Source organism: Podarcis gaigeae, assembly GCF_964106915.1.
Source record: "Podarcis gaigeae genome assembly, chromosome: 15".
Lineage (NCBI taxonomy): Eukaryota > Metazoa > Chordata > Lepidosauria > Squamata > Lacertidae > Podarcis > Podarcis gaigeae.
The window spans coordinates 20,894,161-20,912,116 of NC_139692.1; the positions used below are offsets into that span (position 1 = coordinate 20,894,161).

General features: G+C 46.7%; 1 protein-coding gene across 2 annotated transcripts; it reads right to left on the reverse strand.

Moving 5' to 3' along the window:
• Positions 1–869: 869 nt before the first annotated feature.
• On the reverse strand, positions 870–16,848 carry POU2AF3 (POU class 2 homeobox associating factor 3). 2 transcript variants are annotated; one of them, XM_083714143.1, is made up of 5 exons: positions 16,827–16,848; positions 9,346–9,440; positions 4,629–4,692; positions 3,143–3,372; positions 870–2,126 (listed from the first exon to the last, which is right to left on the reverse strand). In XM_083714143.1, exons 1-5 carry the CDS (start codon positions 16,831–16,833, stop codon positions 1,770–1,772), a joined length of 753 nt encoding a protein of 250 aa, XP_083570269.1. In that variant the 5' UTR covers positions 16,834–16,848; the 3' UTR covers positions 870–1,769. The 2 variants fall into 2 exon arrangements, with proteins under 2 accessions (XP_083570269.1, XP_083570268.1); XM_083714142.1 differs by lacking the exon at positions 16,827–16,848 and adding an exon at positions 15,855–16,029.
• Positions 16,849–17,956: the final 1,108 nt, after the last annotated feature.

Consider the following 17,956-nt stretch of genomic DNA (forward strand, 5'->3'; position numbering starts at 1 on the left):
ATGGATGTTTATTGTTTGTGGTGATATTAGATGGTGATATTAGCTTGCATCGACTGCAGTAGTCATTGTATCGCCACCCTGTTGTTTTATTGTTCCATCAGTTTTGGCTGGTGGCCCAGCTGTGCCCCTATCTGAACAGGGATAGCCTAACTTCTGTCGTCTATGCTCTGGTAACCTTTAGATTTGATTACTGTAATGCATTCTATGTGGGTCTGCCTCTTACAATCCTTGTAAACATAGGCTTAAAAATGTGTGATTCAGATCTCAGAAGACTGAGCCACACTTCTGATATGCAAAGTGCTTCTTGTTGATGAGCAAAGGCAGAATAATTACTTGGGATTTCAAGTTCTAGTTTATTGGTGAATTTTCTGTAGGCTATGCATGCTGCTAGCCATAAGTGAGGAAAGATGGGGTGGTTTGACTAACTGACCCCCAATGATAGATTACACCCATATACTGACAATGTCTATAGGACTACTCTGGAATATCCAATAAACCTCCCCACTCAGCCTTTAATGGAAATGGAAAGTATCTCTCCCACGACAAAAATCAAAATTTTATCAGGACAAAAATTTAGAACCTAGAAACTACAGGGAAGCAGATTTCAGCTGTGTTAGGAGGGATTTCCTAATGGCAAGAGCTGTTCAACAGTGGAAATGCTGGGCTCTCTCCTTCACTGGAGACATTTAAGCAGCTGTCAGGGGTGCTGTAATTGCATATTCTGCACTGAAGAGTGGGTCATACCAGATAGCCACCGAGGTCCCAGCCCACTCTAGAATTATTTCATTCTGTGTGAACGCAATGCATTGAAATACGCCTCCAGCTATCAGTTTGTGCTGCGACAATGAAAGGGGGAAAACACACCCATCTGCGGCAAATTGGCTGACGTTTGTTTAATGGAATCAAAGCTACAAGAATGACAGGATGGCGAAAGAAATGCTGTGATGTGGTTTAAAACGTTGTGCGCACCCTTAAATGAACCCCAGAGAAAACACCACCAGAAGAAGGAAAAGGTTGGGTTATGTTCGTGGAGGCAATATACTGGCTTATCTGATCCGAGCACAAACACGAATACATGCTGTATTCATGAAAGAGATGAAGGAAACAGAATATATATTATATGGATAGGCGTATGCAAGCTTTTGCGTTTCACAGCACCCTTCATCTGGAGGGGACCAAAGTTTTAAATGTATTGAGCACACCAGGTTGCGAGGGTAAAACATGCCACTAATCCAGGTTGTTAAACTACGGGCTGTGCGCATGCCGCAATTCCAATTGGGTACAGAAGAATTGCAAAATGTGTTGCTGGATGCACAATTTAGCTCAAGCCTTTTTTTAAAAAAAGAAGTTTCTAGTACTTATGATTACAGAGATGTGCTTGCAAGTATACAGGCAGTGCTTGATGAAATAAGATATGGTGAATAAGATACCCAGTGGGCCAGGAGTACCATGGCAGCGCCCTGCCTAGCCCCTTTGATTCTCCCCACAACCAGCAGAGACAAAGCAAATTAGGCAAAACAAGTGACATCCACATCAATTAAGTCACTTGCAGGATTCAGCTATTCTCCGTGCAGAATGTGGATTCTCCTGTGTGTGTGTTTTAGCGCAGAGAACAAACGGTCTAATAATGTCACCCCCCTTTTCATTACACCCGATGAAGAACTCTGTGAAGCTGGGATGCTTGCACCCTCCTCCAACCAGAATGGCAACCAGAGTCTATGCTGATCTCCTGCGTTTAGGACAGCGGCCGCCCACCGGACGCTCCCCCATTAGCTGTAGCATGTATCCCAGCTCCGATCTCTCCGGAAGAAGTCATCTGCTACGGAGACGGAAGGGGCATAGTCCCTGCAGTCCGTGTTTGCGTAGGGGAAATATTCCGGTACTCTGAAAGCGTCCAAGTGCTGGGAGCCGCAAGACGTACAGCAGCACGCAGAAGGGGCGTGGCTGTACTGTAACTGGGACTGCTGGTGATAGGGGCTTCCTTCCGACGATGGATACATGCAGCTCTTAGCATCCAGAGGGGAAGGGGAGCTGTAAGAGAGTGGGGTGAAAGGAGGAGGCTGTGGTGGAGAGTAGCTGTAATCAAATGAGCTGGAGGGGTCAGAGGAATCCGGGGATCCGGGACCCTACAGAGAAGGGAGAGGAGAGAGAAAATGAGGCATCTGAGGAAAAAAGTCAATAATAATTAAGGCTCCAGGCTTCGTTTATTGATTCCCTTTAGAGTGGTACCTCGGAGTCAGGTAACAGACTCCGCTAACTCAGAAATAGTACCTCGGGTTAAGAACTTTGCTTCAGGATGGGAACAATAATCATGCTCCGGCGGCGCAGCAGCAGCAGGAGGCCCCATTAGCTAAAGTGATGCTTCAGGTTGAGAACAGTTTCAGGTTAAGAACGGACCTCCGGAACGAAGTACTTAACCCGAAGTACCACTATATATTTCACCTCTTCTCCAAGGGGCCCAAGGTGGCAAACACTGTTCTCCCCCTCTCCGTTTTATCTTCACAACAACCTTGTGAGGTTGGTTAGGCTGAGAGACAGCAACTGGCGTAGGTGAGGTTCACGGCAGAGTGGGGATTTGAACCCATGTCTCCCAAGCCCTAGTCACACAATCCAACTGAGGGGTCAGCAAACCTTTTCAGCAGGGGGCCGGTCCACTGTCCCTCAGACCTTGTGGGGGGCGGATTATTATTATTTTTTTTGGGGGGGATGAACGAATTCCTATACCCCACAAATAAAAGGACACATTCTACTCATATGAAAACACCAGGCAGCCCCCACAAATAACCCAGAGATGCATTTTAAATTAAAGGACACATTCTACTCATGTAAAGACACGCTGATTCCTGGACAGTCCGCGGGCCGGATTTAGAAGGCGATTGGGCCGGATCCAGCCCCTGGGCCTTAGTTTGCCTACCCATGATCTAACCACACTATCACACTGGCTTTCTTTAATTACTTTAACAGAGGCCCCACAGCAGGGCTCCATAAGAGCAGCTGTGCTTCTCCCAAAGCTATTTACAGCTTTCGGCGATTTCTGTCCTGCAGTCGTGGCTCTTACTTTCCTGCTGTATAAATCCCCCAAGCATACGGGTGCTTTGTAAAATCCTGAACCCCAACCCCATAAAAACTGAAGCACAATTACCAGGCTTTGGTTGAGGTAGGGAGGGCCTAGTTGGAAGCTGTCGGGCGAGCAAGGCATGTTGCCCTGGGTAGTCTCCATAGTGGCATCCAAAGGTAGCTCAGTTTGAAGGCAGGAATCAACCAGCTGCTCCAGGTAACTGGGGAGCTCCTCGCAGGCAGTGCAGTTTTGGAACTGCCAGGGTTGTACGCAGCCGGACGAAGAAGAGGGAAGTTCTGTGTCTACGTAAGAGGCTAAGAGAGGAAGGAGAAGAGAGAACAAGACAGTAGGACGCAAGGACAAACAGCTGTCATTTTAGTTAGTTGCATCATTTAGATTATTTATATGCTCCCTTTTGTGCAAGCCAAAGGGCAGCTGAAAACAAGCAAATAAGAACAGAAAAAATCCATAAAAATAACACAATTATTGAAGAACGCATGACAAGGTGTAAGGTTCGACACTAGAAGAATCAGCTGCATAAATAGGAGGTGGGGGACACCAGGAATGTCAATAGTACACGTGAAAAGGATATAGGGGTCTTGGCGGACCACAAGCTTTATATGAGTCAACAATGCAATGCAGCAGTAGCAGGAAAAAAAGCAAAAAGCAAAAAGCTGATGCTATTCTAGGCTGTATCAACAGAAGTATAGTGCCCAGATCAAAGGAAGTAATAGTACCATTCTATTCTGCCTTGGTCAAAGCACACCTGGAATACTGTGCCCAATTCTGGGTGCCACAATTTAAGGATATTGACAAGCTGGAAGGTGTGCAGAGGAGGGCAACCAAGATGTTCAAGGGTCTGGAAACCAAGTCTTATGAGGAACAGTTGAAGGACCTGGGTATATTTATCCGGGTAAAGTAAGGTTACCAGACGTCCCCAGATTTACAAATCAGTCCCCTGACAATATCCTATCATTCCTACTGAAGTTGAAAACTGGATTCATTGGGAGGGGGGGGGAATCTGGAGACTGAGAGGAGATATGACAGCCATCTTCAAGGGCTGCCACGTGGAGGATGGATCAAACTTGTTTTCTCCTGCTACGAACCAATGGATTCAAGTTACAAGGACTAAACATCAGGAAGGACTTTCTGACAGTAGGAGTTCTTGCACACCAGGAAGGAGCTGATGTAAGATGTGAAAAGATTAACCCCCCCCCACCCGCTGGATTAACAGGAAGAGAGAGAGAGAGAGAGAGAGAGAGAGAGAGAGAGAGAGAGAGAGAAAACAAGCCACTAAACTTGGTCCATTAGTTCCTTTTGGGAACAGGATGGGTCTATAGGCCAGCCCCAAACTGAGATGAAGAGGCTGCCAGGTGGGGCAAGGAAATCTTTGCTGGCTCCCCCCTCTGTGTGTCCTCCTCTGCATTTAGCAAAGTTCTGATTGGCTAGGTTCCTAATTAAATGCCAGGTTTAGGAAGTCCGGAAAAGAAGTGGGATGTGTTTTGGGAGAGAGGGGAAAGGTGGGGGGTGGGGAGAGAGGAAAAAAGGTGCTCTCTCTTTTTGTACCAACCTGCACAGGGAGGGGAGAAAGACTCCGTCAAATGGACATTGTTGCCACTGCCTTCTCCGGAAACCTGAGAACACAAGGAATAAAGCAAAGCACAGCTGGGTGGTTCTCCATTTATAAAGCAGAAGGAAGTCCTTGCCTCCTTCCCTCCCCCCTTCCTTCATCCCCTTAACACGGTGGAGGTAAGTCCAGGCTTTATCTCCAAGAGGAGCACGCAGGGAGTTAGCAATGCAGGTTGATTCTGCTGTTATCTGTGTAGGTTGAAGTTGTGGCCATGTTAGATGTTAGTTAGTCTGTTACCTATGGGATGCATGCTCCCATAGAAGAAACATGCAATTCTTGAAATCTGTTAAGAACGCACTATTTTGCCATGGGACAGGCTCTCAGCATTTTTTTAAAAAAATAACCTGCTATCAACATGCCTGTGTTTAGGGTGAAGCACCACCGAGAGCAGGAAATATTTTTTAAAAGTTACTGGAAGGTCACCCCTATTTGCAAAGCATTCCCCCGCAGGAATTTACAACCTTGCTTTGTTTGATCACAGTTAAATCCATAAAGGCAGGCTCTGTAACAGCAGCTGTTCCAACTGAATGGCAGATGCTTTGAACTCCAGAAATCTAGAGCCCAGACACAGAGTTCACCTAAAAAGGAATTTGAAGGCAGCTCAAAGCGAATGAGATGGCTCTTCCACAAACAGAGGGGTTCTTCATAAGATCAACGAAATTTCCCCCTGGGGGTGGGGTGGGTGTTTCACAGTCCCTCCACTCCTTGCCAGGTTTCGACTCAAGCGAAATCCAAGGCAGTTTCAAACACCCAAAACTATGTTGAGGAAAGCCATCTGAGTCACAAAGAAAGCTAGTGAAATTTCTCAGATGAGATCTTGCATGTTCCAACAACCCTCTACCCACTGGTTTTAAATATTGGGGAGAGGTCCCTCTGGGATTGCTATTAATCTGTGTATTTACACTAAAAAATATTTAACTATTTATAACATTCCATTTTTGACACACAATGCTTAGGACACTCCCAAGGCAGCTAAGAAACATTAAAAAAATAAAAAGCAGAAACAGGAATGTGAAATGGCATTAAAGTCTCAGGAGCAGACATGAGACAGATTCATGAACCATTGTCAGTAGAAACTGAGAAAAGCTTAAATTCTTTCCTGCATGAGGAAGGATATGATATGAAATGACAGGTGAGCAAATCTATCAATTTCAATTTCTCTCGGTTTCTCGTTTTTCCACTCTTAAACACACATTTGCACATCAGCAAGCAGATTCTTTTTTAAAAAGAAGTCTGTGTGAAAATTTGTCTGCATTTTACTGCTAATTTCTTCTAATATACACATTTTTGCAAACAATTTCCCCTAACATAAAGCATTTGTGTATGCTCTTTTAATGTAATATTTGCATTTTTATGCACACTTTATCGCACACACATTACTCGATAGAAGAAATGCATTGCCAAATTTTGAGAAGTGCAAATTTCCAATGGTGATTCCGTGTTTCAGTTTGCATGTTCGTGCCCCAATACATAAAATTTCTTTTGCTGTCTCTTCTCTCCCCTTCCCTTGCAGGCTGCCCGCAGGATCATCTAAACGGCTGCCTTGCTTGTGTTCTAAAACCTCCTGCTTACAGTAGATAAGAAAGCGACCGTTGTTTTCTTACAGCACAGCTAGAAAACTAAACTACATTCACAGATTTTTATGTCATCAGAAGACGTATCTTCACTAGGGTCATTTCAGTGCTGAAGGGATTGATTGATTCTCTCTCACACACACACATACTTCCCAGATTGCCCAGTTTCTTAGACAAAGGGCAAATGTCTTTTCCAAGGAATAGCAACAGGTGGGTACGAGAGTTAATCTGTGAAGGTGGAAAACAGCCCTCCAGTGATGTGAACCCGGAAGCAGTATTTGGCTGGCTTTTTCTTTATGCAAATCACTAAAGCAACATAAGCCAGGGGAGCTCTTTGCACATAGTACAATGTGCTGTGTGTGACTTCTTAATCACTCCTCCTCTCGCAGAGCAGTTAACACTTTCCCACAGGGAACCTGGGCTCAGCCGGTGCAGCCATTGATCAGGGATGATGGGCCCCGTAATACAATATCATCTGCTAGTCCTCAGGTTCCCCATTCCTGAGTTATAGGATGCTCTGTGTTACCATCAGCAGCATTTGAGCCCGATTAGCTACACCTTATGGGACATGGCTGGTGCTGTGGTCTAAACCACAGAGCCTAGGACTTGCCGATCAGAAGGTCGGCAGTTCGAATCCCCACGACGGGGTGAGCTCCCGTTACTCGCTCCCTGCTCCTGCCAACCTAGCAGTTCGAAAGCACGTCAAAGTGCAAGTAGATAAATAGGTACCGCTCCAGCGGGAAGGTAAACAGCATTTCCGTGCACTGCTCTGGTTTGCCAGAAGCAGCTTAGTCATGCTGGCCACATGACCCGGAAACTGTATGCTAGCTCCCTCGGCCAATAAAGCGAGATGAGCGCTGCAACCATAGTCTTCCACGACTGGACCTAATGGTCAGGGGTCCCTTTACCTTTTTTAGCTACACCTTAACTCTTAAGAGATTACAGGCTGCACCCTAATAAATTCCTGTCATCAGATGAACAGATCTAAACGGCCCACGTCCATTAATTTCAATGGGTCTACTCCAAAGATGACAAATGTTGGAAACTCAAAAGTCTACGCACTCTTGCTTTGTAAATTTAACAAATGATAACACAGGAAACTACATTATGTAAGGTCAAACTATTTGCCTATCTAGCTCACTATTGCCCACTCTGACTGGCAGCGCCTCTCCAGAGTCTCGGACACAAACCTTTTCACATCAGCTGCTGCCTGATTCTTTCGGATCGTGATGCCAGGGATTGGAACCTGGGTCCTTCTGCATGCGAAGGAGGTGTTGCAGCACTGAGCTATAGCCTCCCCACCCTACTCGCATCATTAGAAAATGGGAGTTGTAGCTTTTTTTAAAAGAGAGAGAGACCATGTAAGACTAGCCATGGTTTAAATTGCAACACAGGGATGGGTGTAACCTGGAATCTTGCGTTGGCCTAACATCCAGAGTGGAGGCATCAGAGGGTGACAGAAACACCCAGGTCTCTGTGTCATAACCCTCCCTGATGCTTTGGAGCAGCAACTCCCGCAGAAATTCAAGCACAGTCCCGAAAAATTCCACCTCCAGTTTATGCATTGCAAAAGCTGACTTGTGGTGCCACATCCAGACTGGTGTGTGTGGAGCAGTCCTTCAGCATTGAATTCACCCCCTTCTGCCTCTTTCTTCTGGACCAAAAACTTCCACTTTCTGCAAACCACCCACAGAAAGGGAAGGTCCTCTGGTTGAGATGTTAGATCCCAAGTTTTGCATGCAGAAGTCTCCCTGTATCTCCAGATACAGCTGAGAACCTGCAGGACCACTGCCATTTATTGTAGACAGTGCTAAGTCAGATGGACTAATGGCCTCTGCATAATATGCCTTCCTATGTTCTTATGCTAAAATTAGCAGATTAGGCTTTCATTCTTATCATTTGTTAAATCTGCATGCCGCCTGTCCTCTGAAGATCACAAGCAGGTCACAAAATAAAAATACAAAAGGCAAACTCAAAAGGCGTAAGAAAACAAAAACCAACCAATAACCCTCCTCCCACAAACACATTTTAAAGGACATAGAATGCTAATGTCAATTGAAGAGGAACATTAGGTGTCTAATGAAGGCACCAGGTGAGCCTCCCTGGAGAGAGCATTCCACAGACAGGGAGCCACCACAGAGAAGGCTGGTTCTCATGTTACCACCCTCCAGACCTCTCGTAGAGGAGGCACACAAAGAAGGTCCCCAGATGATGATTGCACTTTGACACTTGGTTGGTCAGAAAATACTGGTCAAAAATTTCATGCATTAATTTATGAGAACAAAGAGGGCACCTTATGGCTGGCTTACAGATAACTGTTCAATGCTTGAGGGGTGATTGGTAGTACAGTGGTACCTCGGGTTAAGTACTTAATTCGTTCTGGAGGTCCATTCTTAACCTGAAACTGTTCTTAACCTGAAGCACCACTTTAGCTAATGGGGCCTCCCGCTGCTGCTGCACCGCCGGAGCACGATTTCTGTTCTCATCCTGAAGCAAAGTTCTTAACCCGAGGTACTATTTCTGGGTTAGCGGAGTCTGTAACCTGAAGAGTATGTAACCTGAAGTGTATGTAACCCAAGGTACCACTGTATGTATGAATGAACTACTGCAGGAAGACTTTCATATGGCTTTGCATCAGCTCCAGTACAATGTTTATTCTATAGTCAGGCCCAGTGTAAACGAGCAATAAACTGTTCCTGGACTGCTTCAGATTGCAAGTGGAGGGTGACAATGGTGAATGCTCTTGCATATATTTTAATCCTTGCAATAGAAAGCTAATATGCTAGGGAGAAGGGTTCTGAGCCCCACATTTCTCACTGACAAGCTAGTTTTCTACATGCAGGGTTTGGCGTTTGGTAGGAAAGGATTCAAATGCATCGCCCCTTCAATCTGAAGTGGTGCTATCTGGGAACAGCTGTTTCAAGATCCCAGGTTCTAGTTCACACACGTTCAAGTGCTGCACAACCAAGTGGCATGGTGCAGGCCACATCACTAATTGAAAGGAAGAAAATAACAAGTTGTTTATGATGATGATGATGATGATGCAATTAGCCACAAGTGTGGGAAGAGGAGGAGGTGCTTACTGCTTCATCTGCCACAGCCTGCTTGGCTCTTCTCTGCTGCAGAAGCTCCTTCACTGTAATCTTGACTCGGACACCTTGATAGACCTTTGGTTTTCCTAAAAGAATCAATTTAACAATAGGATTTTATATTCTGAAAAGTAAAAAGTGAGTTTAGGGTTTACCAGCTCGGAGTCATAAACTGCTTAAGCAAGTGATTCTACACTTTAGGAATTCAGGGACTTGGGTTCTGATTCTGACCACACTACCTTAAATATTTCCTCCTTTACAGGGTTTACTTACTTCTGGGTAGCAGGGAGCTGAAAGTCATGCTGAATTACAAAACAGGAAGTCAAAATAAACTTGTAAGGGGAAAAGCCTTAAAATGTGGTTTGAGCCTTTGAATGTTTTAATTGGATTTTTTTACATCAGCTTGAGCACAACATAGCATTTATTCTTATTCTTATTACACTTTACATAGCACCCTTTATCAAAAGATCACAGGGTGGTGTACAACATTAGAAACACATTGTGTATGTTTACATTTTAATGTTTGCATAATTGGTTTTTATACCTGCAATTTTAAGTTAGTGTAATTGACTTTTACCAACAAATTACCTAGGCACCTACTTTTCCATTAAGCAGTATATAAATAATAGCAATTTATTATTAAGAATAATAACACTCTGAAGTAAATCCCACTTACTTTGCAACGCCACTTTGGCACTTACTCTCTTGGCTGCAATTCCACCTCCACTTACCTGGGAGTAAACTCCACTGACTTCATTGGGGCTTGCTTCTGAGTATATGTAGTTAGGACTACACTGTTAAATGTTCACCATCATTCCCTTATGCTAAAAACTGTATTTGTGTGAACATTTATCAGACTTTCATGGATAACATATAAATACTTTAGAAAGAAGGGGTCAATGGCAGACGGTTGGATGAGTGGAATGATTGAAAGCATTTTTTTAAAAAAACGAAAACTTGATGTCAGTATATATCTCTCTGAATATATTATTGATGGCCTTGCAACCATTCCTTAATTTGTAAACACTTCCTGATAGAACGCATGTTGTCAAACATTTGTCAAATAAAGCTTCCCCCATCATGAGTTTAGAGTTCGATAAACCGATTAAGTCCAGATTACTCAAGGAGGTCTCATTTCATTCTGGGTCAGTAAGTCTGAGGAATCTGCGCCGCGCCCCCCCCCCCATGACACACACCACAGGGAAGGCACTCAGTATCTTTTTGTCATACCTGATGGCCATGTCGTGACCCAGTGTGAGTTCCCGTTCACATAACAGCAACTCAGTTTTGGGCACCCTCCCATTTGATTCTCACAGGGAGGGCGGTGGCAGAGAGGAGAACACATTTCAGCACGACTGGGGAGACGCAAGTAGAAATTTAAGGCTGGGAGATTATCCTAGAAGCTTATTGCAGAACTAATGGGGTGTCTCCAACAAAGTACTACTCCGAGTGGGCCTCCTGAAATCAATAACCCTAAATGAGTTGCGCCACGTCCGTTAATGTCAATGGGTTGACTTACAGTCTGAATAGGGACCGGTGTTGGCTACGCCATTGGCGTAGCCAAGAGGGGACAGGGGGGCAGCTACCCCCCAATCAAGTAAAACAATAGAAATACATAACTAACTGACCAATCACGTTGGTTCTGCCCCTCCTCCACCAAACAAAAGTCCTGCCCCCCCCCAACAAAAATCCTGGCTACAGCCAAGGGCTACACCCCGATATTTCACACCATATTTTTTCTTATACAGTAGTAACCAAGAGCCTTGGTTATGCTGTGATCCAAGGCTTCATGGGCACATCTATTAATTCTGCATTCATAACAATTTGTGCTCATGATGGGGCAGTTATGCGCAATCCTGCTTTCAGGGCGCACTGCTTCATTTCAGATCGGCGCATGTCCCATTGCTCCTTGTGGTTCTTCTCCCAAGCAGAATGATGTGCGGACAGCCCAGTATAAATCCACCACTAACACGCTATCTGTTTCTATTGCTACTTTAAACTAATATGTATATCATTTTATGTAAACTGCTTAAGAGATTTAAAAAATAATAATTAAGCGGTATATTTGTCTTGATAAATAAATAAATACCAGCTGTCATTAAGCAACAAAATACAGCTGGTCATTAAACAACAGGAAGTGAGCGTTGCACAGTTATACAGATACAACTAGCACTCGTCCCGGCAGTAGACAGTTGTCATTAATGGTGCAATCCTGTGCGGGCTTACCTTGGAGTTAGCCCCATTGAGCAAAGTGAGACCTACTTCCTAGCAGACATGCATAGGTAAAGGTAAAGGCGACCCCTGACTATTAAGTCCAGTCGTGGACGACTCTGGGGTTGTGGCACTCATCTCGCTTTATTGGCCGAAGGAGCCGGAGTACAGTGGCCAGCATGACTAAGCTGCTTCTGGCGAACCAGAGCAGCACACGGAAATGCCGTTTACCTTCCCGCTGGAGCGGTACCTATTTATCTACTTGCACTTTGATGTGCTTTCGAACTGCTAGGTTGGCAGGAGCAGGGACCAAGCAACGGGAGCTCACCCTGTCACTGGAATTCGAACCGCGACCTTCTGATCAGCAATTCCTAGGCTCTGTGGTTTAACCCACAGCGCCACCCACATCCCTAGCAGACATGCATAGAATGAGAGAATCCTGGAGTCGGAAGGGACAAGGGTCGCCTACTGCAACCCCCTGCAATGCAAGAATCTTTTGCCCAATGTGGGGCTCAAACCCAGAGCCTTGAAATTACGAGTAGCGTGCTCTATTGACTGAGCTATCCCAGTTGCACGTGCTTATGCTGCCTGGCAGTGAATTCCTTGCAACCGGGGTGTCCCTAATTCAAACCTCGCCTTTGCCATAGTTCCACCTGCTTACTCTAGCTCACGCTTAGAGGCTGTGTAAGCACATTGAAAGCACACACCAAGAACCCTGGGAACTGTGGCTTACCCCTCAGAGAGATACAATTCCTAGCACCCTTAACAATCTACAGTTCCCGGGATTCTTGGGTGGCGGGAGACGTGCTTTAAATGTACGGTGTGTACACAGCATTAGTCTCAGTCTTTCTCACTCCCATCCAAGGGATGGGAATATGATATCAGTCTACATTACAGGGCTGTTGTGAAGCTTGCCTAGGAGAGCAAATGTGAAGGTCTTCCACAACGCTCAAAAAGTGCTATGCATGTGCTATGTATTAAACAGCCAAACAAGTGATACCTGTCCTGAGAAAACAGAAGTATCAAGTTTCAGCCAACAACGTTCAGTGCTGCAGCTACATAATGTTAGATTCTGGATTTAATGGTCTTAACTGGGCAGGACAGTTTGCAGGGAACGGAGGCGTCCTTAGGTAGTAATGCGTTACAGATTGATTTCCAGGGATGGTCAGTGAGCCCCCATATTTATTTTGCGGTGGGGGGCACCTGCTCATTCTGCTTAGGGGACCACAGGCATCTGCCCAGTGTCCTGCCCTGACAAACAGCACTTACGATTCCTAGAATGAGTTTGCCAGATGAGAAGCTGCAACAATTTTGTTCCCCTGCAGAGGTTTGGGAAACAGAGCAGGGGGAGAAACCTGGGTGGCCCTTGTGCATCTGGCACCATCTGAGACCATGCCATTCCACTGCAAAATGCCTAAATGTATATAATCAGCGGCAGTATTTTTTAAGGAAGGTGTCTTGTGCCATGGGAAAAGGAAACCGAGAGGCCTTTCTTTTAATGGAACTCACTACTATTTTCAGTGCTAGCTGGCCTAATTGGGTGGAAGTACCACCCCCCACCCCCCCAAAAAACCCAGACTGTGTTGCTTCAAGATTCTGTGCAATCTTGCTTATATTGAGTGCAGTCATGATGCGGGAATGTTGCCATCAGGCTAGGATTTTAGGAAATTTGCACACACACACACACACAGCAAGGTTGCTTTACCACATTTTGGTGGAGTAGTACTGTACCGTATTCACTCGAATCTAATGCTCACCTTTTTTGGTCAAATTACGTTGCGAAAATTAAGGTGCGCATTAGATTCGACAGCACATTTACATTCAACACCAAATACCTTTTTTGGTTTCAAAGGTTCTGAAAATTGAGGTGTGCATTACATGCAATGGCACATTAAGACTCAGTAAATTTATACCTTTTATCTAAAGAGGTGGGTCCCTGTGTAAGTCCAAAGTACAGTATAAAATTAGCTAGCTGCACCACGAAGCAGTAGTGATTTGGTCATGGCGACATTTATATCCCACCTTTCCTCCAATGAGCTCAAAAAGTACACACTTCTTCTCCCCTTCTCCATTTTAGCTTCACAACAACAACAACCCTGCAAGGTAGGTTCTGCTGAGAGACAGAAGACTGGCTCAGTGGGCTTCATGGTGGAGAGGGAATTTGAATCCTGGTGTAGCTAGCCCTCACTCTTACGCTGGTGGTACCCGCCCCACAACCACTGGGTGTGACGCCCCCTTCTGAAAAACCAAAAACTTATATGGCTTCTAGAATATTGGCCGGTTCAAAGTGTTGCAAACACGCAGAATGGAATTCCGGAATCAAGGGTCACTGTCTAAAGGAGGGGTGAAGAACCCGTGACCATCCAAATGCTCTGGGGCCTCCAATGTACATCACCCCTTACCACTGGCCCTGCTGCTGAGAGCCCAGCAATACCCAGAAGCCAGTGTGGTATACAGTAGTTGTTAGAGTGTTGGACTTGGACCTGGGAGACCTGGGTTCAAATCCTCGTTCAGCCATGAAGTTCACCTTGGGCTAGTCGCTGCTTCTTAGCTTAGGGTTGCTGTGGGGGTTAAAGGAGGAGGCGGAGAATCGTGCCTGCCACCTGGCGCTACAAGAAAAGTGGGTTGGATATAAATGCAATCAGTAAATAAGTTCATCCCTTGTTTTTTTAAAAAGCCACCCAGATGGGTATGCAAGGCAAGCACTCAGAAGAGCTTTTGAGCAGCTGCAACTTAGAGCATGGCATGCCCTGGGGGAGACTCTATGCCTGCAACCTTGGAAAGCTGCTGCCTGCCAGTGTCTAGACAACAGCACACAATTGGTCTGACTGAATATAAGGCAGCTTCCTTTGTTCCTATCGTGGGCTGGATTCAATGCTAGAGCTGACCCACTGGAATCAATGAATCTAAGTATGTCAGGTCCAATAACGGCAATGGGTCTACTCTTAAGACCAGCACTGGGTACAACCCTATGTAATTCTTTGCAAACCAACTCTGTAAATTGTAGTGGGCCTCTAAACTCAGCGGTAAGTATGAATGAAATGGGTTCTTCTGCCCAACTTTATGATGTTTTCCCGCTACTCCGTATCTGCCACTCACCAACCACCTACACTTGAGCAGATTCCCACGAGGGAGAGGAACAACTGGTGTCTGGCCAGGTACCCTGAACTGTCCCTTTTGCACAAGGCGCGCCTAGGTCACAAATGCGTTTATCCCCAATCCGGTTTAAATGTCACGGCTTGCGGGGCCGCCTGGGAAGGGTAGTTTTGCAGGAAAAGCCTATTCACTCTCCGCAGCTCAGAATCCTGCCATTTCATGTCTCTGGGTGGTGCAAACATCTCGCCCAAGAACCCTTGCTTTCGTGAGTAAATCCCGCGTTTGCTTTGGGAGGGTGTGTGTGAAAGAGCTTTGCAGAGGCATCTGAGGGCTGGGAACGGGGGGGGGGGGGAGAAGAAGCGGTGAAATTTGGAGAGGGGGGCTCTGATCCCTCCCCGCTCCTCAAAAATAAGAAAAAGAAGAGCAGGGGGGGACAGACGGGGAGCGGGCTGCTGCAAGCCGTTTGCAAACCGATTCCACGGCACGCCAGTTCGACGGGGCTTACTCCGGAGTAAGCGCGCCACGGATCGGAGCCCTGCGCTAGGCTGGCTGCGCCGGAGGCAGCCTGGTCGGTGCTTCCCTCGTAAGCGCCGTGAGTAACTGCGGGCCGCCGCGCTCCCTTCCGCGCCTGCCTTCTATCCGCGCCGCCAGCCAACAGACCCCCGCTCCGAGGCCTGCACGACCCGCACGTGGGAACGGGAAAGCGGGCGGGGGCAGGCCGGATCCGGCTCCGGAGGTCGGGTTAGGAGGGACCGCAGTCCTCTTGCTCGGGAGTAGAGGCGCCGCGCCGTCTCCAGCCAGGCTCCTTGCCAAGGCGGCGGGCGACTCCTCGCCTGCCAAGCTGCCCTTACTTACCTGGAAAGAAGGAAGCGCCGTGGAGCACGGGGGTGGGGCTTACTTCCGAGTAAAACGTGGCCCGGATCCGGCTTCGGGACTCCGAAGTCAACGTGCACAGCAATTGCAAACTCTATACACGGTTTTTGATCGCTTGCATTTATTTCCCCCCGCCAAAAAAACAATAATTGCAACCTTGTGCACGTTGGCTCCGGAGAAAGAGCCGTCGCAATCCATGGGACTCGCGTGCAGCGCAATCCTATGCCTGTTTACTCGGAAGTATCCGGCTTCTCTTCCCAGCTACCCTTCCCAACCGACAATCTCCCTGCCCCTACTTTACACCCCACCCGCAAGAGACCCACCTGAGATACCCATTTCCTTCCACCTCGCATATCTGCCTGCCTTCCCAAGCCGTGCACGGAAAGCGTATATTGCGCGTGGGAAGAATGGAAAGCGATCGCGCGTGGGGAGCGCAGCGGGGTTTTTTTTTCCCGCGTGGATTTTCTTGCGCGGCAGCGCCGCCGCTGGACGCAAAAGGAATAGCACGGGGGGACATCTGGGCACAAGCGACCCTTACTGAGCGCCGCATTCCATTTAAAAAAAAGTCCCATCTCTCCCCCCCTCCAACTACCGCACCCCACCCTACTGTATTAGGGGTGCATTCATTTAGCCTCTCCTCTTCCTCCCGGGAAGTGGGGAGAGCCAGGTGGCTGGCTAAGCCCCGCTGTCGTGGTGGGTGGGCTCTGATCGTCCCCTGAATATTAAAATCCACAACTAATCACCTGGCAAGTTACGTGGCTGAAGTCTTAAATTGCACCCCGGGGATGGAGGGGGTGAAATGTTTGTAATTTGGAGATCCGTAGCCCCTGGTTGCCTGGGCAGAGAGGCTGGCTTTGGAGGTGAAAATTTCACATAAGCAATGTGTGTTTTAAATATATACTTATACATATACATATACATATATATATTTAAATGCTGCCTTTCACAGTGAAGTTTGGAGCAGCTCCACTCCTAAACATTCCCAGCTGAGACACTTCTTTTTCCTGTAGCCCTGTTGCTCTGATGTGTTGTGTGCGCCTGTGCATATATATTTATATATTTATTATGTATATGAGTTTGCATCTGGTTAGATTTAACTTGCATGCACTTAAAGAAACATTGATTTCACTGCATTTTGGAGCCACTGGTGCCCTCCTGTTCTTAACTCTCCCCACCCTTTCCTCTTCCACCCTGTTTTATTTGAAAGCAAACTGTCCCAACAAACTACACGGGTGAGAATTAATCCACCCTCCCCACCAAAACCCCACAAAGAGACAGACTGAAATCAAACTTACCTGACATTTTCCAGGGCAAGAAGAAGAAGAAGAAAAAGTCTTTATTCTGGGTTGTGTTTTTTTTCCTTTACACCCAGGGATCTTCTGTGGACAAAAAAAGGGATCCTCAGCTGGGCTTCCTAATTCAAGAGGAAAACAGAGAAGAAAACAAGGTTTTTTCAGTTAAAAAATCATTCCAAACCCTTTGTGGAGATCTCGAGTGGGAGACAAACAATATTAATGTTTTATACCTACAGATATAAGTTTGAATTTTTCTCCCCGCAAGCCAAGTATTTAAAACCTCAAGAATCCAATGATTTGACAATCAATGATTGCGCGATAGTTTCAATTTGAATATTCAAAGGCTCCACAAAATGGCCTACCTTTGAGTGAAAAGGAGCATCTCCCCACATAGCAGAGGGTCTGAGGGAATAAAATCCATCGCTGATGCCTCCCTGGGACCCCTGCTTGGGGGACATTGCCCACCTTTTACCATTCTTGCCACAAACAACCCAGATATCCCTGGGGATGGGTGGTATTTTCACGGGAGAGAAAGGCAGGCTCTCCTGCGGACCTCTAATGTCCCCTGCCAGCTGTCGGGGGGGCTCCTGCAACAGGTGGGGGGCCGTGGGGTTCGGGGTGTGCTTTGGGGGGCCACATGTGAGATTTCCGGGAGCAAATATGGCCTTCGGGGGGCGTGGCAGGGCCAGGAAAGGCTGTCGAGGCCTGCAAGGAATGCTTGCGGATGGCAACAGAGCTACAGTCACTTCCACTGGCATTTCCTATTCGTGTTCCCCATTGCATGTGGCTCCCCCACCCCACCAAAGTTTTGCTTCACGTAGACAGATGTTTCCCTCCCTCGCAATACAGCTGTTCTGGTTTGCATTCTGGGAAAGAAATGCATTGGCATCGCTGCCCACCCCCACGCTCGGCCCCAGTTCTCTTGCAGCGGCACTGGGTGTTGTGAGATAATGTTGCCCTTGGATGAAATTTCCCCAAAATTTCACATTGCATTTTCATAATCCTGCCCCCCCCTTCACGGGGTAGCAGAAGGCCTCAGGCAGGGACAGCTGGGTCAACCAGCGTGTAGGCGAAGCTGTTAATCATCTACCCTGGTTATAATTTGGCCATTGTTCCAGTTCATTTTTTTT

Excerpts from the sequence above, each read along its gene's own strand:
- POU2AF3 (XM_083714142.1), bottom strand. Across the intron at positions 4,693-9,345 it reads AGGCTGTGGCAGATGAAGCA|GTTTCCGGAGAAGGCAGTGG; the intron begins GTAAGCACCTCC and ends TTGTGTTCTCAG. Across the intron at positions 2,127-3,142 it reads CCTACCTCAACCAAAGCCTG|GGTCCCGGATCCCCGGATTC; the intron begins GTAATTGTGCTT and ends CCTTCTCTGTAG.